This window comes from Cyanistes caeruleus, chromosome 1 (genome assembly GCF_971803275.1).
Source record: "Cyanistes caeruleus chromosome 1, bCyaCae1.hap1.1, whole genome shotgun sequence".
Classification (NCBI taxonomy): Eukaryota; Metazoa; Chordata; class Aves; order Passeriformes; family Paridae; genus Cyanistes; species Cyanistes caeruleus.
The window spans coordinates 86,470,398-86,492,449 of NC_141701.1; the positions used below are offsets into that span (position 1 = coordinate 86,470,398).

General features: G+C 39.6%; 1 protein-coding gene and 1 long non-coding RNA gene across 18 annotated transcripts in view; one reads left to right on the plus strand and one right to left on the minus strand.

The window, feature by feature from the left end:
• Positions 1-22,052, plus strand: part of FARS2 (phenylalanyl-tRNA synthetase 2, mitochondrial) — a 230,547-nt gene that overhangs the window by 131,130 nt on the left and 77,365 nt on the right. For all 16 annotated transcript variants that reach the window (XM_086900870.1, XM_086900839.1, XM_086900903.1 and 13 more), the window contains one exon: positions 4,954-5,114. In XM_086900870.1, coding sequence (XP_086756996.1) covers positions 4,954-5,114 — 161 coding nt within the window. The remainder of the gene's footprint in view (positions 1-4,953; positions 5,115-22,052) is intronic.
• On the minus strand, positions 13,159-17,979 carry LOC111924023 (uncharacterized). 2 transcript variants are annotated; one of them, XR_002861411.2, is made up of 4 exons: positions 17,449-17,900; positions 16,407-16,539; positions 15,243-15,323; positions 13,159-14,865 (listed from the first exon to the last, which is right to left on the minus strand). It is a non-coding gene; the product is annotated as an uncharacterized LOC111924023 (long non-coding RNA). The 2 variants fall into 2 exon arrangements; XR_002861410.2 differs by lacking the exons at positions 13,159-14,865; positions 17,449-17,900 and adding an exon at positions 17,908-17,979.

Sequence of the window (22,052 nt, forward strand, 5' to 3'; positions counted from 1 at the left end):
ATAGCTGTGGTCTCAAAGTGACTATTATTATTAGATAATTATTCCACACATGAGATTTAGAAAGATAAGTTCTCTTTCCATAGAATGGGCATAATTAAATGTTTACTTCTTTTCTTGAGCTCTTGAAGAGTGGGTTTCTTAGCATGCATAGTCTGAATGCCAAGTCCTCATTTTAGGATGTAATTAAAACTGAGTTGCACAGAGGAGCCTGAATACATCAGTTTAACTGAGTTACAAGAGAACACTATGATGGTTTTGATTTTTGCTTTCACTGGAGAGGAGTTCAGAGAAAACTTGAGTAAGCTTTTTGGCCTCAGTTGCTCAACAACCTAGCCACATGACCTTGCAGTTTCAGAAGCTCTTCTGTATTAGACTGATGCCTTTTTTTTTTTACCTTCTTCCATGTAAAACTTTTGACTCCCAACATATCGGAGTTTTATCTCAACAGATTGTCTGAAATAATTTATGGAAATAATAAGGAAATAATTTTAAATTACTTGTTTTTAACACAAGAAAACATGTTTGCCTCATTGCTGTGGCAGTTATGTAGACTATGCATTCCTAGTCTCTAGAAGTAAGTAAATATTTATTATGCAGAACCTGTTTTTCAAAGCCTGATTCGTAAGCTGAATCACATAGAACTCAAATCTGGGCCTTGGCATTTGTTTCCAGAACCCGTGGTGGTTTGTGTCAAGTTGCATGTTCATTATGTCTGTAACTTACTTTCTAAACAGTTTAAAGTTGATTTGTTTTGTAAAACACGATGTGTAATCCATGTGCCCTTGAGAATCTGTTCACCCCTCTTCCCACCATTTTAGTTTTAGAACTGGCTCCATTAACAGACATAGTTTGGACTGAAAGAAGGAGATCAAATTCAGGTCTTTGCTTCTGGAACTCATCCCAGATTTCAACTACTCATACTTTGGGTGTATTAATTTTTGTGCATTTTGTGAAGAATACCTTGTATTCAGGCCATTGTGTATTCATGATTTTGCCTCAATCCAAGATCAGAGTTTAATTTCTTTCACTTCTCAGTAACTGCTGAGTATGACAATGTGAAGACCCAATTTAGATTCTATTGAAAGGAAGATTTCTTTATTGGCAGTTTTACAGAAGTAGCAAATACTCTTAAATAAAAGCCGGTATCGATATAAAAATAAGTATGACTGGAATGTAAACCAAAAAGGCTTTGTCAACCCGTTACTAATACTGTGCTGCAAATTATGTGTTAAAATTGTTGTACAGAGCAGAATGTCTTGCCTCACACTCCTTGAGAGGGTGAGTGTTTCTATCTGTGTTTTTTTCTGAGGATTCAGGGCAATATAATCCATTAATTCTGCCAAATCATTATTTTTGCTTTAGTGAATAATTGGGAAGATTTGCATCCTGACTGAGCAAATTTAACTTTCATTTAACATTGCTTTTTGGAGAATGACTTGCTTGGTCTACTTTACACGTGAACTGACTCACGTGGGCTCGAAGCTGAAGTCCAGGACAAATAGATGTGACTTATCAAGGAAGATAAGGAACCTTGGGCTTCTCTGTAAGACAGAGATGCAACCTGCAATGATGCAACCTTCTGACATCAGATTTGGGCTGTACTAACCCTCAGTGTGGGAAGCCACTCAAACTGTTCTATCCTTTCCTTGTCCATCTTTGGCTACCTGACAAGCAAAGCTTCCAGCAATTTTCTTCTGGTGGGGAAGTCAGATTTTTCATGTGAGGCAGCAGGAACCTGGCAGTGTAAAAACCTTTGATGGCCAGTTGGGGAAAGCTCATATGTCAGGAAAGCTTTATCTGTTGGGCTATGTTATTTCAAGCAGTGCTGCTATGATTGCCCCACCAGGTCCCTGGAATCTGCTTCTTTGGCCAGGTCTCCTCATCAGAACCTCAACTTGCTGCTTGCCACATTTAATGCTGTCCTGTGTTCACTCCTCCTGTCTCCTTGACTCACATTCCCTTGACTTCTTTGCATAATACTTGCCAAAATTTGGTGCATTTAAACATGTATTTGTGTTGAGAAAGCTATGGATTGCTCCCTCACTCAACAGGATGATTACTGGCTCATTTAATTTCCAAGTCACCTGATCATTTCCAGTCAGAAATATGTTTAGGAGCATGCATTAATCTTGTTAAATCCCCCAAGGTAGTTGTTCAAATGACTTAAATCAATGCTGCATTGACTTGGAGCTTTACAAATAGAAAGTTGGAGAAGAGGTCAGAGACAAAATAACTGAAGATTCAGAGTGAAGAGATTGGCTAGTGCTGATTAGAGGAGAAATATTAATAATCTGAATTTTCATTTTTCTCTCAATTTTTTTTTGTCTGAGTTGAGGTAATTCTTCGCTGATACAGCTTTCACTGGGGACATTTGAGAAGTTTGTGGTTTGAAGGCTGATAATTGTACAAGGATCATCCAAAAGACAAGTTCAATTTGGTGTATAGGTGTTTAATCATAGCACAGATGACATTGCTCTGAGCTGCTAGGCAGAAAGCAGAATTTCTTTGTCTGCTACAAAGTGAAAAAAATTTGTGATGTGCCCCAGTCTTTCTAAAAAAATCCCCAACAAACCAAGCAAGAAAACCAGAACAGGAGAGATGTTGCTGATATAAAACCAAGATAATCATTGCAGAGTTCAAGTTTGTTTCCTTATAAGGAAATAAGGAAAAAAATGTTACAGTGAAAACCATTCTTATATCAAAATATGAAAAAAGCCCAAGTCTTAAATGCAAAGCTCTGCTAATCAGAATATACACCTGTTCTTATCTTCTGTCATATCTTTCTTTCTCCTGTCTGATCTACCAGTAATCATCACTAATATCGGGAAGGAGGATCATTACCCCCATCATGTAAAATATTCATAGGTTTCAGGTTTAATGCCTCTGATGAGATTAAGCAGTGACCATTCAGAACCCTCATGGATACTGCTCCTGGTGCTTTACCTCTGGAGGAGGGGATTGGTCTGCAGAAATGTCCATCTGTATGTGAAAATCTGATACGTCTGAAATGAACAGCAGTTCTGTCACTGAGGCAGGAGTTACTGATCTAGGAGAGACAGGGTGGAAGTCTGAAGAAGCACCACCTTGCAATGAATTATCTTCCCTTCTTCACAGCCATACAAAGGTAATTAATATATGGGTGTATAGAGAGAAGCATGGAAGAGAAACAGTTTATGGTTTATGCTTAAAGTCAAAACTCAAAATCCCACCCAAATACAAATTTTGAGCCATTCTTTGTAGTCACACTGCTTTCTCTAAAAGTCAACAGAAGCAAGTTGTGTAATTCTTCATGTAATGCAGTGTGGATTGTAGGTTTTCAGAGTCAGATTATCTCATAGTCTGCTGGTTGGTCTAAGCACTGTTTGGAGCAGCTCTGCCATGAGGTACCTTTTGAGTTCACACCCAGTCCTCTATTTCTTAGGACTTCCACGGTTCATTTGATGAACTGTCTGCTTTCAAATGTCAGGAAGTTCAAAATCTTGCCTTTGAACACATGAGACAGGACAGGCAGAACATCCTGACTCGTCCATTAAATACTCTGATGAGTTGATGTAACTCCTGTGGTGGTGTGATACTGCTGACACAGCAGGTGAGACACAGAGAGGTTCTGCTGAGGACCTGTTATTCCAGAAAAATAATCAGGTTCAAGTGAATTAGTGGAATTGAAGTTGTGAGTGTGTCTCTTTTCCCAAGCTTGGTATGCCTCCCTCTATTTGAACAGAACTCAGGCCTGTTTAGTCTCAGCATTGGACACAACAGGATAACTCAGGATGTCTGTCATCAGTGCCCAAATAATAGGAGCTATTTTTCCTTTCTGATGGCAGAGGCAAGGGTCAGAAAGAAGACTCGTGCTTCCAACTTTATGCATGAAGATGGGGAAGCTGCTGAGTTCAAAGTTTCCAAAATATTAGCTTCAATTGATACTGGTGAGGCTGCTGTGGCCCTGGTGCATAGCTGTGAGATGTGCAATGATGTTGTGTGACTCAAGAGCACACCACAAGTGTTGATGGTGTGGAGTCAAGTCTGTCACACATGCGCACATCCTTTCAGCATGTCTATTTAGTTAGGCATTTGTTTAAGTTTTTAAAAGCTCTGAGCCTTTGCCAGGGCTGCTGAGCCCTCAGCTTATTTAAAAATCAGTTGAATGATGGCTAAACATAGACTTAGTTTCTTGTGTTGAAAAGATCCCTGTTTGAATGAGTCAGTGCTCCTGCCCTATAAATGAAGGAAGGTATTAATATTTACTTTCCTGACAGAAATGTTGCATCATTAATATCTGTACAGCTTTTCTTTATTAAATATTCTTGTCCTTTTATATTTAGTGCTGCATGAAAGAGACTTGTTTATGTGAGAGCAGTGGCTTTTCCCAGGAGCAGCAGCTCAGGATTTCCCTGGTTGGAGGTGTGATGTTAATGCAACGGTGCCTCACATCCCATTGCTCTGTTTCTTCCAGAAGCCTCAAAAGAGGCAATTATGGTCTTTTGAAATGTTGGTAATGATGTTAATGCTCTATAGGCTTGACTTGGTCTGTCAGACCAAGGAAAATACTCTGAACAGGGAATTCATGTTTATGTGTCTTATAAAACATAGCAGAGTCAAGTGAGGAAATGCTCAGATCTAAGCATAGTAAAGGGTCGTGATGGATAGCATTATTGAGCATTTCTCAAGCCTGTCTGAAACTTTGGACACAAATTGTCAAGGCTGTGGCTTTGTTTTATTGCCATTTTTGGTTCCTGATTCAGTGATGTGCTCAGTCTTGCTGCAGTTTTTGATTTAAGAAGGATCTGTCCTATAGACTTTAGATCATTCATTTGGCAGTTACTTGTAAGATTTTCTGGTTTGCCATTTCACCTTTTTCTTTATTTCCTCTTAATAAATAGGTGAACATTTTATCAGTAATCTTCCATGCTGTGAACTTAAGCTCTGAATTTTTATCTCATTTGTGTGTTGCAGCTGGTGCTCAGGATAAAATTGGCTGGGCATTTGGCTTGGGTTTGGAGAGGCTGGCCATGATCCTGTATGATATCCCTGACATCCGACTGTTCTGGAGTGAAGATGAACGCTTCTTGAAACAATTTATTGGGCCTCACATTTGGCAAAAAATAAAGTTCCAGGTAAAATAACATATATATATATAAATATATATATATATATATAAGAATAATTTACTGTGATGTATTTACATACCTAGCGAATATCCCATAAATAAAATACTGTGTCATTAAAAGATTAGGTTTTAAAGCAACAGCTTTACAGCTGTCATGATTCTTTGATGTACTGCAGTAAAATCCAACTTCTGATAATAACATTTTTTTTCAACCAGATAATGTTGTAACTTCCTGCTAATACCCAGTCAACATCCCTGTTCTGAGTAATGCTTAAGCACATACTTAGCTTTTTAAAATATAACCAGAATAGGGATTGATTTAGGCCTGTGATTTGGTCATGTTGTGTTTTGGTTATGTCCTTGAGTTGTGTTTGTGATTCACTATAAATGTGTGTTTGATGCAAAGCATTCAAAGATCATAACACATTCTCAGTTTTTACCATTGTTTTAATTCCACAATCATTGATGTCAATGTGAGTGGCAGTGTTAAGCTTTGCCAAATTCTTTGTGGATGTGCCTTGCCATCTTCAATGTCAGCTCTTTTCTCCTGGCTATTGCAGGGGAGACTGCAGGCTCAGCTTGTATTTGTTTTGTAACTCCTCTGCTGAGGTGATTTTTGTAGTTAGCAACCTCGTCTTGCTTTTTGTACTTACAAAGCAATCAGGCATGACTGGATTGAGTGGAAATGCTACTTCCATAACACTTTTCAGCAGGAGCATGGGGAGGTTCAAGTCAGGTGATGTCAGCTGGTCTTTGGTGGAGTTGAGCTGACACAGATGCTTGATGAAGTCTGAAGTGCTAAAGCAGTAAAATATTTTTTGCAGCTGCCCTTGACCATTTTGTTTGGTTTCTTTGTGTACAAAGTTTGATTATGTTTTTTTAAGAATTGGAATTATTAAAGGGGAAGTCAGCAGTGATAGATGGCATTTGAGTAGTTTCCACATCAGTAGCATCAATTTGTTTTTAATTCATGGCAATTCTCACGTGTCTTGTTTGGTAGCATCAAAATATTGTTTGATATAGGTTTGGGGGATAGTTTTAGCTTTTTTGGTTTGGGTAGCTGTTTGGGAATTTTTTTTTTTGGTTGGTTGGGTTTTTTTATTTGTTTGTTCACTGATAACTGGTATTAGTGCATTCAGCTTGTAGTTATCTTACAGAAAGACAGATTTTGCCACTGTTCCTGAAGGTGTATCTGCTTGTGGGTTTCCTTGATCTCCCACAGAATGTTTGTTGTTCTTTCTGATGAAAAAATGCTCAAGTCTCCTTTTCAGCCCTTATCTTTTTGATTGCCTTTGTTCCTGAGCCTGTGGCTTGGTTTATAGACTGCAATCTGATGGAGCTAACATGAGATTTCTTGCTTGCTTTGAGACTGTGGATCCAATCTTCAAATTGATATTAGCAGTAGACTGGGCTTTTGAGGAAAGGCCCAGATTGTTGGAATGGTATGTACTGATGTTGAAGGTGAGTCAAAGAGAGGGCTGGGTGTCTAGCTTCTCTAAATTGCATGTAGCTTTCATGTTCAGTTTTAGGTAAGTCAGGTGTAGTGAAGCAATCTTAAAGATGTCAAAGGCACAGGTTACTGTGGATAAGCCCAGAGGAAAGTACATGGTTTCTAGGAAGCTAAAAGTGATTTTTAAATTTATTTTTTTTTCTTAATTAGTGCTGTTTGGTAGCCTTACTTTTGGTCCTTTCTCTCCTGAAAAAAGGTATGGCAAATGTTTTAGAATCAGATTTTTTTCCTCTGGTGTCAAGAACTGCTCAGGGACTTTTTAATTATTTCTTTTTTTTTTTTTTTTTTTTTTTTTTTCCTCCTTTTTTTTTAATCATTTTTCTGCCTTTCCCTTTTAATACACATGCACACCTACTTGACTTGGATGTTTCATCTTCAGTTTTGGTAATTCTCCCCAGCTCTTAGCTTACATTTTTCAATTCTGTATCTGAATATAAGAGAATAGAGGGTTCTCTATTCTCTAGGGTTTCTCAAAAACTTGGGTTTTTGTTTGAAAGCAAGTCTATATCCAGCTTTCATCTGGTATCTTACAATGTGCTTTTTCAAGCTTTGTGCTGTACATACTTCTAGTACATACTGACATTGCTTTTAAAGGATTAATGACCCTTCAAATGTAAACACTATAAAATACTCCTTGGTGCTATCATAAGATCTCCATTTTTTTTCTTCTGTTCTATATTATTTTTCAGGTATGCTATAAAACCAAGTTAGCAGACCTTCTGTTCCTGTCTACTTGCAAAAGAGTCATAAGTAGTGAATCACATGGTTTATTCATATGATATTTGAAAGAAAACTTTTAGCCTGTCTTCCAGTGTTGATGTTGTAAGAAATCTTAAAAGTGTCAGATTTTCTGCATGCAAGGCCATGCAATACTTTTCAGCCTGACTGAACTGAACAAAGACTGACCAAGTGTTTTGAGAGTCTTTCACAACAGAAATTGAATCCTGTGGCTCAGAAGGTCCAGGTAAATGTCCATCCTTTATGTGCTTAACTGAGAGAGACCTCTCAACCTTTGGGTACTCCCCCACATCCTTTTTTATAATCTGAATATGATTCACCAACATAAATATTTTTCTTTCTCTTCATTAAAATGTTCTTCAAATACATGAAGTCCATACTGCACAGCAGTAACCTTTAGCTGGGCTAAATATACTCTTTCACAAAAACTGCTTTTAATTGGAGCATTTTCTTGGGACTTAGAGTATATGCCTTATGCCTTTTAACAGCCTGAATGTGTCAGACTTTTCCCTGTGTCATCGATTGCTCAGTACATGTGTGCAGGCTTTAGTAGGTCAAAAAGCTGCTGGGAAAAGCTGACAATGCTTGTACCACTGTGGCCACTCAGCACAGCAGTGTTAGAGTGCTTCTCCCCACAGATCAGATTATTGCCTGGATTTGGATTAGCAAATCACTCCAGCTATAATTTGACACAAGTCACAGCAGTGTGGGAATCAGGGTCTGGTAACTTGCTGTCAATTGTTTGCATAGAGCTTTTGCTCAGGCTGTGGAATGAAAGGCTGAGGATGGACAGGGCAGGAAGGACCCAGAACCTGCAAGGCACAATGTAATAAAACAAATGGCTCAGTTCCAATCTAGTCTGCTGTGTTATATCTCTGTTTGTCAGGGCCCTGAGCACAGTTCCATGTAATCGCTTTCTGGGTTATGCTGAGGCAGCATTCTTACAAAAAAAAGTCCATGGGCTGTCAACTCTCAAGGAAAGGTACAAAAATGAAATGACATTTGGAGAGGGAAGGCACTCACAGTTCAGATGTAGCGTGGTGTGCCCAGAGGTGTTGATTAAGAAGAAAGATCTCTGGCAGCAGGACAGATCCTGGAGCCTCCATCATTTTGCTGCCAAGGTAAGCAAGTGGCACATCATGTTGAGTGACTTTTGATGTGTTCTCCCTTCACAAAGTCACTTTCATTTGATGCTGCCAGTGTCTCTGGCTGCTGTTGTTTTAAATAGTTATTTTTTTTGATTGCTGAGGAGCCTTGTGGCCTCCAGTGAGGTCAAGCAGAAGCATGATTATGGCTGTTCTGGCACTGGTACAAAGGGATTCTGGATCAGATTTCTAGCAAAACTACTGACTCCCTGTGTGAGAATATGGGAACTGCTGTCTTCTTGATTTCTTCATTTCTGCATTATCTGTAATATTCTGCAATATCTGTAATAAGTCTAGCACCACCTATTTTTTGTCACACCCTTCCATCATCTCCAGGGGCTGCTCTGTCCTGTTGTCTGCTGGCATACTCAGTCCCTCAAAATTCAATTCCTTCATAATTACCTGGTAGCTTCAAGACTCAAAATCATGGACTTTCTAAACAGGATCATTTTAATGGCTCCAGAAGATACAAAGCTCCTGGAGCAGCTCTGGTGTAGGGAGACCTGAGGGTATACTAGCCTTTGGTAGTGGGTTGAGGAGACCAGACAAACAACTTGAATTGACACTGTTCACCTCCTGCACAGCTGTAGCCAGAATGGTGTTTGTGGCCCTAGTCCAGGATGCTCTTTCTCCTTTGAAAAGTGAACAGTTGAGAATAGTGATGAGGAAAAATGTAGCATGATCAAAAAGATGTAGTTGTGTGGAAAGAAGCAATTCATTATACTGGAAAGGAAATCAAAGCAGGCTCCTCTTCCTCCTGTGCAGGATAGCAAAGACTGGGCCTGCTTGCTGCCATTTGCCTTTTGCTCAGTGTGCCACAGGAATTAAGCTCCTGTTCTAATGACAAAGGATTTATGCAGTAGCCCAGTTTGCTCTGTTTGCTGTGTATGTGAGCCCTCTTGTTCACACCATTAGACATTCCAACTTTTCTACCTTACTGTGCACTTTCTGCAGTAAGGGACAGTAATCATCCCTGTGCACCTTTCCTGTCCACAAGCCTGATTGTTACTGAGAGACACAGAGTTTGTCCTGAAGCTTTAGAAGATGCTGAAAGTAAAATGCACTGTCAAGTGTAAGGGAAAACTTCAGCAAATTAAACCATCCTAGTCTATATACTTTATTCCATGCTTGAGAAGGAGAGAATCTACAGTGTATATACCATCCATTTCAACCAGTTTGATCTTACTGCATTCACTGCACAGGGTCTGTCTGATCCATCATTAGCATGCTACTCTATATAATTTATATTTATCTCCTCAGTCTGTGATTAGTGTTATTTTCAAATAAAAATTAAGTAGATTCCCTGGTTGCTGCATGTTCAGATATTTTTCATCAAGATTAGGTAACTCCATGCTAAAATGGTTATTCATTTATTATGTTTATTTTCTAATAGTGCATCTATTACAGCCAAATATGCAACCATTAGTATGTAAATTTAACTTGGATGTTAGAACAAATAAGGTATAGCCTCAACTGTGACTTATTGTCTGATTGGTTTAAATGTAATTGAAGATATATAATGTGTGTGTCTGCATTTGGAGGTACAATAGAGAATAGATTGCTGATATTTTAGCATAAACATTTTACCGGTATGACTTTGGGAAGGTTGAATATCTAAGAGTGACTTACATAGATCATCTTAAGCGAACGTCAATAAAACCTTACAGTGCTGTATGTCATCTCAGGTTTGTCTGTATGCTCTGCAGAGCACCACAAAACTCCCTTTTTTGGTGTTGGATACACATGGAAAAGAGAAAAAATACCTTCTGCATTGCAGAGATGCTGCACTAAGCTGCATGATTGGGTTAGAAATCACTTGATCATCAGGTCTTCTCATCAGGATGTTCTATCTTGTATCATTTGTAGGTAGTGCTGGTATTGAAGCTCTGGGAACCTGAGCCCTCTGGCCCCAGCCAGGCAAAGTACTGAAGCACATGCTGAGCTTTAAACTTGTGAGCAGTCCCATTTAAATCAATGGGATAGTTTCTATGCTCAGTCAAACATAACCCAAATGCCTAAATAGCTTCAGGTCAGAGATCTCCACATTTCCTGGGATCCAACTGAGAGTGATCAGCACCTTGCAGGGCTGAAGCAGTCAAAACTTTCAAAATGACTGTTATAAGCAAGAAGAGTTTAATCTGACAAACCACAAACTCACCTTGCAAAATCTTTATTCTAAGCCAGTTTTTCTGATCAACACTTGGGTAAAAAAAAGTCAAGAAGCAAAATTCTGGAGAGTAAACAGCACTTGAATTCCCATTCTCAGCTAAAGGAAATTGACTGAAAACACAGTAAAGAAAGAAGAAGGTAGGGGCTCAAAATGAGGAAATGGGATGGACAGTGGCATGGGACTGAACACAAGAAGCCCAAAGCACTGATACACTCATATAAGACAAAGTGAAAGGAATATAGAGATGCTGTACTTTGAGCATTGAGGGAATATGAAAACGTCTGGTTTAAAGTTAAGTTTAAGCAGATTGGGGGGAAATGGGATGAAAAGGGAAGAAGGTCACAGAAAAGGAGAATTGGTTTATGGCAAAAACTGTTGAGACTGATGCAGAAGTCTTTTTCTTGGTAATCAGTAAGTTTTCCAGGGTTTTGTACTATACACATCTACTCTTGATCTCCTTTTGAAAGCTCAGCAAGTATGAGGGACCACAAACACTATGACCACTAGCCATCAAAGCAAGTCTTTAAAGTACTATCATCAATTTCGAGATGGGTGTGTGGGGCTTCCAGTTTTGCTTCTGGATTTGTGAAACACTTAATGTGTCATAACCCAGGCCTTTGACAAAGTCTGTGCTGAGATGATATTCACAGAATAACAAAATATCCTGAGCTGGGAGGGACCCACAAGAGCCATCAAAGTCCAGCTCCTAGCCCTGCACAGGGCCACCCAAGAATTACACCATGTGCCTGAGAGCATATTACTGAAACTCGTGGTAAAAATAAGTGCTGACAAGGGATGTGGTTCCCAACAATCTAGCTGCTGGCCTCTGAGCTAATACCAGTGATGCAGATTTTCTTGCATACCCTGTTTCCATCCCTCCACACACCCACTGCAATCTAGTCTCCGTGACAGCCTCTGTTGAACCTGAACAAATCAGCAGTAGTTTAATTCCTTTCTCCCTGCACTTTTCTCAGTAAATAAAATGAATAAATAAAAAATGTCAATAGCCCTTTCTGCCTAGATTAGTTAGTGATATTTATCTTATGTACTATGTTGTCTGCTGAAGTACCAAAGGGCAAAGTAAATCCATTTCATCCATTTAGCAGCCACCTTGATAACAGTTGGATGTACAGACAAGCCTATGACATTCATTAGCAAAAAACCCACTCTTCCTCTCTTTCACCTATTTTCCTTGAAAATAATTAAAGTATTTCTATGTTGTTTTCACAGTCTTAGAATAGTTGAAAACTCCCTTGTTCACCTCTGTTAACTTGTCTCATCCCAATAGCACATTTAGTTTAGATTTACTGGTGGTGACTCAAAACAAAATAGCTGATTTGAGCTGTTCTTTTTTGGAGTTAAGAAGTTTTCTGCTTTGTACACAACTGTCACAGCTGGAATTTGTTTAGAGCAGATGAACTACATGTGTATATGTATATATATATATATTTAGAGAGCAAAAATATTTCGTCCTTACTTTCAGTTGTCTATGCTAACACACACTTTAATCACCAGTAAATTTTTTTTGTCATTGGAGGTAATTCTAAAACCTGGATGTAAATATGTGTTTCCTGTAGATTTTCAGTTATGTGAGAGGTCCAGGGTTTTACTAACAAATCTAGCAAGTGCCACAGGGGATTTTGGAAGCTAGCTATGTGACATACCAGTGTATCCCACCTGGCAAATATCCTCTCTTTACTGCAGGTCCAGAGACAGCAGTTGAGACTTCTCTTCATTTGAAGGGTTTTGGTGGGTTTGGGCTGTTCATTACCACTCTTCCCCAGACCCTTGTTTCTCACAGTGTTAGGATGAGAAGCATAAGGGTTTTTTTTTTGTTTCCCATGTGCCCATGTTCCCATGTGCTGTCATGCTTTGCTGTTCCACAGAACAGCAGGAGCCACTTTTTTGGCTACACTGTGAGATGAATCAGAGAGCTTTTTCCTCTGCAGTTCCTTAAAGCTGTATCAGTTCCCTGATCCACTTCTCAGTGTTGCTTCATGCCGTCAGCACAACTGATGAGACAGCACTTTTGATTTTGGAGGCAGTATAGAAGGTGAGAGGTGAATATACCCAGCAGGTGTGTCCTCAGTACTAGTGAAAGACATTCCCAGCAACTGAGAACAGACCACCAGGGGCTTCCTTCCAATCTGTTTTTAAACAAAAAGAAGCTCCTGTAGTCTTGACTGGATTTTGACTGCATCTCTTCTATGTGATGTAGATAAAAAATGATTTTGCAGTTATGAATGCTGCTGCACTGTACAGTTACTGTCATTAGAACTATTTTACTGCTGATGCATATTTTTCCCTAGGCAGAAGCCAATGCACCCTAGTAAAAGTACACCTGATACTATCTAAATTATTACTTAGCAAAACTGCAATAAGCTTCAAAAAGCATATATTACAGCGGTTTTCTCTGATCTCTAAACCTCATATATTTGCACTTTGACTGGCTGAGGCTCTTTGAAACAAATAGCTCACAAATGAGTAATTTTGCTGCTGAATATATCAACCGATCTTTATTGCATCCCAAATGATGAAGTATAATGGTTATACAAAGTGCTTCAATAAGCCATGGAGCCATTTCCAGCAGTGATATATATGCTGAAACCCATATTAAAGTGATATTAGGTGAAGGAGTAAACCTGGAAATCTAAAATAACAATACATTTCACGTAGCTTCTGTGAAACCAGCTATTAGTGATTTTGACAGGAGTCCACATATGTTCGGAGCTTTCAGCTTATTGTCTGCAAAAGTATGTAGCTAGTAAGGAGGGTAACCCTTACACATTTCCAATGATTTTTCAATATTGGTTTAATTACACTGTGAGTAATAGAATGCTGGTTAGGAGGATGTCACAGGAAATATCTTGACTTTGGTCTTTGGCCCTGACCTGAGTAGTGACTCAGTAATTCTGTTTTCCATGCTCTTTACAATTGTAGTTGTCGTGTACCTCCTGCCTTGGCATCTCTTCTCCAAACTACCTTAGGATGGAAAGTTCTTCAGGACACAAATTAGCATTTTGTGCTTTGTCTACGTAATGGGACCCTTGTTTCTGGCTGGCAGTCCTAGGTAATTAACAGGATCTGAATATGTGCATGCCTGTAGCAGGTTTAAATACATCTTTGTGAGTACACATTATGCACTTGATGTTAGAATAAACTTCTATTTAAATTGTGTCCAAGCACACACTGTGTGAGTATGTGTCTTCAGAGATACAGGCATGTGCTGGTGTGCACACACAACAACAGAAGTATAAAGGGAAAATAAAAAAATCTCAAAACTGGTAGGAAATAAGCTCTTATTCATTTTTCCAGAGTTAGCTAAAAAGATGGAGGGATTCATACATGAGTTTATTTGATAGTTCTTTTAACACTGGTGCCAATGTTATACATATAAAAGATACATCTTGCAGAGAGCTTTTGATAAAGTGATCTTTAAAATCATGCCTAAACCTCTATGGTCATCATCTGTAGCATGATTAGACATTGCAGCTGAGCTGTGGAGTGTCCCTAGGAAATGAGGGCTGGGAAGAACAATCTCTGTATGTGTGTGTGCATGAACAGAAGCACCTTTTGAAGTACATGGTGTTAATAAAAAACCCTGATTCTCTGATCAGAATATGAATTAGTCTGCAGAGAATAGCCAAACAACAGAAGGCACAGTTGGGAAGAACTGTATTATTCTTATCATATCAATCCTCAATTTCCTTCATCTTGCAAGTGTGAGAGACACATGAACTACTGCAGTGACACCCTAAAACAAAACGTGACAAGTGATGCTTTGGGGTACATGTTCTGCAGAGGATTTGGCTTTTCAGTTTTAGAAAAATTACTGATGGGAAGAAATCCCTTTTTTGAGGATTAATTACATCCTTCTGCCTGTGCACAAGTTTTAAATCCAATTTGCATAATTATTCCCACATGTAACCTGTTCTCCTAAATCAGCAAGAGTGAACCCATTTTCTGATTCTTGTAAAATAAGGAAAGGCATTAAAGAAATACCTGTTCTGCACCAAGATTCTGCTTGTAGAGATTTAAATGTTCTTTACATATTGTCATTGCATACTGAAATGCTTAGTGTACTTTTTGTGCCTTTTTGTGCTTGGTCTGTCAGCCTAGGGCTTCTCTGTAGATATCCCTTTCGAAGTTGTTACTCCTTAACAAGGGTATAGCTTTAGGATCGCTGAGGGTCTGTCTGAGGGAAAAACATTAAAGGCTTTTGTTGCTCTTCTGAGTATTGGACAAGTAAATAGAGCTTTTTATTTCTGTTTCGCTCTAGCTTACCTACTGTACTTTAAAGTTTTAGCTTGCTACACTACCTTGGTGTTTTATTTTGAGTTTTGAACTTTAGAGGTTGTAATTTGTATGAGTTTAGTACTTAAGTGGGGGGGTGGTTTGGCAGAAGTGAAGTTGGCTACTCTGGAAACTAAAAATACTTGGTTTTTGGCAAGAGTCGTAGAATCATATAATCCTTAGGGCTGGAAAAGACTTCTTAGATCACCAAGTCCACTGTTATGCTGTCACCACCATATTCACCTCTAAGCCATGTCCCCAAGTGTCATATGCACTCACCTTTTGAATTGTCACTTCCAGGGACAGTGACTTCACCACTTCCCTGGGCAGCCTCTTCCACTGCCACTTGGGCAGTTTTCCCTGGACAAGAAGGAAACCTAGCTATATCAGTGCTACTGGGAGTCTTAAGAATATTTCCAAACCACCAGTAACCTTCCTAGGTAAATTTGTCTACATGTTGAGATGGTACAGATTAGCTCTAGGAAGTGTAGAAAAATAATTCCTTGGTAGCACAGCAATGTCCAGGGCATTATCTGAAGATATAGCCAAGAAATATGAAGTGTCTTTGCTGTTGTATTGGAAATCTCTATGTTTTTTAGGAAGGAGAGAGAAAAAAGAAGTATTGTTTGTTAGGTGGGAAGAAGAACTCTTTCAGGTGTTGCATGTAAGATTCACAATGCCAGCTTATTTTGGTGTAAGTCACATTCAAGTGTTCTGGAGATTCTGCAATTTAAACAGTAACTCTCTAGAATGGTACATTTAATGAGCAGAAAAGGAAATACAGTCAACAGTGTTTTATATGAGGTTTTTCATCTAAGCCAAAATAAAATATTGGGTGCACTTTGCTTCCATTATTATGCTATGTATTTGGAAGAAATACATCTTCATATTGCTGCAGACTCTTTCCAAATACTTGCATTGTTTATTTAGATATAACTCTTTTATATGAATCGTTGATGGGTACAGTATTTTACTCCACTGAGCTATTTATCTCAGCATTATTATTAAGCATAATGAGAAAAAAATACACAGACCAAACCATCAGAAAGGAGGAACCCTGACTTCTGAGTATGGCAAACACCAAATGCCTGCAGCATTTGGAGCACCAAAGCCTTCTGCAGGAATTTCTGGTGCTCAGCACTGCTGAAGAGAAAATTCTTAGTATCTTCTGGGAAGCTGGGTTTCTGCTGACTTATACCAGCTAATACCTGTTCCTTGCAGGCATGGCAGGTATTTTTAGAGAAGTGCAGGACACATATGATTTTTTTATTCATTGACAGTTTATTTTCTGAGGTTTGTGTCTTTTCTTCTTTTTACCCTTGCCTGTGATTTTGTCTGTGGCATGGGATATTTGGGTAGGAAGGACAGACAAAATATGGATAGCCTATGCAAAAGGACGTCAAAAGTGTTAATTACTAGGTTTGGTGTGAGAATCCACCTTACCATTTTGGTCATTCCAAATCACTGGATTCCTTTCCCAGGATGGAAGCTTACTTGTTTTCTATTGAAGACATCACAACATTGTAAGGATTGTCCCATCAGTTCCACTTGGTGTACATCAGGTCTGTGGTAGCAACTGTTCAAATGGAAAAGCAATAACAGAAAAAGCATTTCTTGGTTTTTAGTTGTTTTGCAATGATATATCTGTGATTGAAATGGGGGAAGATAAGCACCATGAAACCAACTAGCTCAGCAGGCTGTCAGCTAGGAGGCTGGGAAAGAAGCATAAGGAAAATGCATTTTTTCCCCACAGTGGACATAGAACTGCTGAAGGAAAATGTCAGGCAAATCGCTTCTTCACCCTGATACTTCAAAAAGGGTTTGTAAGGAGCTCTCATATGGGAGTGAGTAGTAGAGAGCCATCCCTTTTGGTGATTCTTCCTGTGAGTCCTACTTTGTTCTATGGAAGTGAGAAGTAATTTTTGCCTCATTAAATACAGGACATGGAGTCCATCACTGGTATTTAGGAATAATTTATACTTATCCTTTGGTGGTTTTTATAATCAGATCCCAAGAAGCAAGGCATATCCAAATGCCCCAGGGAACAGGTATCTGGGAATATCTTTGCTGTGTACACTGTAACATCCTTGCTGTTAATAGGATTAGGTCAACACTTTCATCTTCTTTATGTCTTTCCTGACTTTTTTTTCAATTCCTTACTAATCATTTAGAATCATAACTATCTCAGTGGCAATACAAGTGCTCTTTTGTGTCTGGAAGTCTTCTCAAAAGCCATGCCTTATTTCTGAGCTTTCTGCCCACAGGTCAGTTTAAAATGCATATTTGTACTCAGAGAAGTATATGGTGACTTTAAACTTCACTCATTTTTCATTACAAATTTAAACAGGCTTGACTTTAAAATAAAGTTACTGCATTTTAATTAAATGTTGTAAGAACACAGTGTCCCTTTACAGTGGGGCCACAGAGGTTTAGTAATCAGCATTACTTTTGGGTGAATGTGTGTAAAGGCAAGCATTCCACTCACTCATTCTGCCACAGCACCAGTCCTCTTGTGCATTCTTCCTGCTGCTTGGAAGAGGAGGGGCTTATCAAAGAAGTTTAATTGAGTTAAGTTTCAGCTTTCATGTTTTCCAGATTCTGTACTGCATTAGTATGTAACTCTGAATTTCACACAAAGTGTTAGCAAGTTCTCCTCACAGTTTAGTTAGACAAAACAATCCTTTGCCAGACGGAGAACCAGGGACACCATTGCAGCTTCAGGCACCAAAAAGTATAAACAACAGTGAATTGAGGAGAACAGTCTGAGAGGATGGGACTTCATAACCTGAAGCTGCAATTGGACAATTAACCCCAATATGTAAATGGACCAAAACCTATAAAAGTGTGAAAACTCTTGACTGGTTGTCCTTCTTGGGTAGAGCCACGGACGGGCTCTTGTACTGCCCAAGGTGTATCCTTTGAAGGCCTTGCAATAAATACCTACTTCATTCTAGCCTTTGTTTCAGGTAGCCTCCCTAGGCATCATAATCTCCTCACTGGCTGTTACACATTCTAATTCTTTCAGTGTCATATTAGACACTGACATTCCTTTGTCAGGCAAGTTCCTCTCTATGACCTTTATGAACTTCTAGCGTGCAAGAGACATTGCACTTGTTCCTGTGCATGTGCACATGTATGTGCATTTATTTTGTATCTTAAGGGGGTTTACCTGATCAGAGGTGCCTGATGAGCATTGAAAAAGGTGACTAAGTGGGATGATACGGAGAGCTACCTGGTGACTGCTTAGGCAGAATATAAGCAATGAAGCTCTTTTATGCTTTGCACCTTCAGGTAACCTGGAATGGGGCTCAAGAAAGAAATTGTTATCTCCAACAAGACCCCATAGGGTGTAGTTTAGGTGGAAAGGGGACAGAGCTCTCTTGGCAACATGTGTTGCACAGCAGAGAGGGCCCTGGTCCACGGGTTTGTCATCTCACATTGAAGACTGGGACTTAGGAGGACAAGTCTGTGTTCCCAGGGCACTTCCCTGTTCAGCCTGGGTGTAGAATGTCAGGTTGGAAGGCACCACAGCAGGTTGTCAGGTCTAACTTCCCTGCCCAAGCAGTGTCATCCCACGGAACATGGGACAGGACTGCTTCCAGATTGTTCTTAAATATCTCCATGTACAAAGAAAACCTTCTCCACTCAGAATGGTCCATGTACAGAGTGCCTGAAATCCATGAAGCACTTGGTGTTCCCATGAACATATGGTGTTCCCTGTACCTGTATGTGAGGTTTTCAAAGTTAAGAACTCTGTTGTGATGAGCAGATTGGTGTCTAAAAAGGGCTGATCATACTTCTGTGTTCATTCACCAAAAAGCTCAGAGCACCAGTGGAGGTTAATGCGCTTCTTCCACTCCCTGCAGGAGGACAGAGCAGTGCATTGATCCCATGACTAGTCCATTTGCTTTGGTTTTAAGAGCTTAATTCCAGAAAATATTTTATATCTGCTTATCAGACTTTATGGTAGTTATCTGTTGAAATTTACATTTCCTCTTTTGAAGATGTGTGTGTGTTTACACATAAAAATGTATATGTGTGCATGTGTGTATGTGTTTGCATGTATGACTATTATAAAACTTACTATACAAAACCAAGGAAAAGATCAATTTGGTAAGGAGGGCAGAAAACTTTTAATAATGGGGAACATTTTGACTGAATTTTAAGCCATGGCAGCCAAGAAATTTGAAGTTATATTCCCTGCAGCAACTGTAATTTGTCTACACTGGTCATAAATACGGAAGTGTAAATCTAGAAACATACACACTAATACAGGAAACTTCATTATGGGCATGGGGGTAGGTTACTGCTGTAAATTTGCAAATTTGAATTTCATGCCTGTTACGTGTTTAAATTTCCTATGATAACACTGAATTAATGTAGTTTCACCATAGAATATATTAAGAAAGGCTCAGTTATTACAGGACTGTAGTTTTCATTTTGATAAGAATATGATGTTGCATTAAAACCATATAGTTCATGTAGATATTTCTCCAAAACATGGGCAGTGCAGGACTGTTAAAGCTTAGCAACCACAATGCTGCTAAGTCTCATATTTTTCTGACTTAGACTGGTGATGGCAGTAAAGCATGGCTGACTTTTTAATAGCTTGGCTGCTGTGGAATTGCTAACCCAGTTTCTGGTACGTGTTGTCGTTAACCTTGCATTTGTGTCGCCACTGTCAAAATACAAGTACAGCTTTTCCCTCTGCTGTGTTTGTCACCCATTTGTTTTGTCCCATCTGCAGCTGGTGGCAGGCAGGGAATGAACAGCCACAGCACAAAATTTCTGCTGTCCCCTTGCCATGTTGCACCTAACTGCATCTGGTGAAAAGTGGCTTTTTTTCCTAATAACAAATATTTGTGGAAAGTGCTGGTGTCCATCCTGTTTTCTGGGACTCTGGGCTAAAGATGCTTCTTGGCCTTGTGTGGGTTATTCACTGGCACTGGCTGTGCATTATCACTGGCTGTTTTTACTATGGCTTGGGAGGTTCTGCCCTCAGAGGAGATTTCTCTCCCTTATAGCTGTGAGGTGTCTGGATCCATCCTAGCTGGTGATCCTTTGCCAGGTGTGGATGAACAGATACCACTCTTACGGTGACCACTTGATTCCTGCTGCCAAAGCATCCAGAGTAGTTCCCTGGCGTGTCAACATACACAGAGACCAAGTATTTGCTATTTAATGCTGACAAATGAGTTTTGGTGGATCTTGTTGCTGCTTAAGACAGCTGTCCCCCAATGAGCTGAGCTGCTGCAACTCTTCATCCAGCACATATTAACATAAACCAATGAGAGGGGCAATTTTCAGCTGGCAACAGCAGGCTGTGAGCTGCAGTGGTAAAGGAACAGGCACATGTTTATCAGCTGCTGCAGGGGCAGTAATCTCAGACAGAAAGGCAGAGCAAAGAGGTGGAGGTGAGGAGTGCCCTAAACTATCACCAACCCATATGAAAGAGTAACAGCCCTGTGTTTTCAGTGGTGCACTCCTCAGGTACATCCAGGCATAGGCAAGGCACGCTGAGCAGAGCGGCTTATAGTACTGGTCTCCAACTACTCATTTCTATACTAAAAGTAGCATCCTGGGAGTGAAAAGCTTGCAGTTTTAGGAAGCACTTGGCTTATTTATTAGCCAGAGAAATAACTTTGACTAATGACTAGTAAATATATATCATTGAGGGTGGATCACCATAAACTTCCATTTCATTATTTAAAGAAATTATAGTAATTCAGCATTCCTAAATGCTTTCACCTTGGGTGATTGAAAAATGTGATGTCATTATTTGCAGTATTTCCCTGCAAGATGGGTTCAGTGGATATAGATAGTGTAATTTCTGGGAAAGCATTCGTTCTCTGAGGCTGTTGAAAAATGCCAATGTAAGTGTTTGAAATTGAAAGTAAAAAGAGCGTTCAAAGTAGCACTGTGGTGGCAAAGCTCTGATGGAATCAAAAGGATGTCTGTGCATCAGTAGTGCTTACTGACACACTTGGCCAGTGCCCTGCAGCAGCACTCTGCAGGTAGGATCAGTTCTACCTTTTTCTAAACCTCTTTTCAGTTCCTCAAAAACCTAAGGAGGTGATCAGGAATGGAAGCAGGAGCATCAGGGCTTCCAGGCTTGGGTAGTGTGCTGGGGTTCAGCCAACACACAGCCTGCAGAAGCAGATGTGTCCTGGTGTCTTCTCTAAGCATTGTGCTGGAGGACTCCTAAGCCATGAAGAGAATGTAGCTGGAAGTGGTGGCTGGAGGCGACCACAGAGTAGCAGATACAGTGGGAAGAGTACATTTCTCTCAAGGGGAGCCTTTGAAATGTCTGTAAATTCATAAGGAAATGGTCTCCAATGTTGGCATTTGCCTTGAACTTGGAAAAAGGATCAAAGCCAGTGGACTCTAGGCAAGTCTGCTGTTAAAGAGCAGGAGAGTTTAGAAAGGATCAAAGAATGGAGAAGTGGTCTGGTGGACCACAGTATGTATTTGCTGGTGTGCCTGAATACAAATTAAGGAACTTCATTTTGGCTTGCCAATGGGAGAGTCTTTAGTAGCCTATTCGCATTTTAGGTGTAGCTAATAAACTATTATGTGACTCTTGTAGCTCTACAACAAACAGATCGATACGTTTGAGAACTAGGAATTTTATCCTTATACCAACTTTAGTGTTGATATAAGACTTACTGCAATGATATTGACTGCAGCCAGGTGGTGAAGGGACAGTATAATACAGGATTATTGCCTTGCCTTTTCCCATAAAGGATTTTTCTGTATTACAGGGCTCTGAGAAAAGGCTAGTAGCTAATAATAAAACGTTATGCTTATGTTATGTTTGAAGCATTTATCCTTCCAGATTTTGTAACACACACAAGCATACACACACAAAATTACAATTCTGTATCCACAATAGTGACACTGGAGAGAAAAACCTGAACACACAAGATATTAATTCCCTGCTTCCCATGAGCAGGCCAGCTCCAGGGGAAGCAGGGCCCCATCTCATGTAATGGCTACCTGGGAAAACAAACACCATCACTCCACATATCACTCCCTTTCCTCTTCTTCCCACTTTATATACTGAGCAGGATGTCATATGGTCTGGAATAG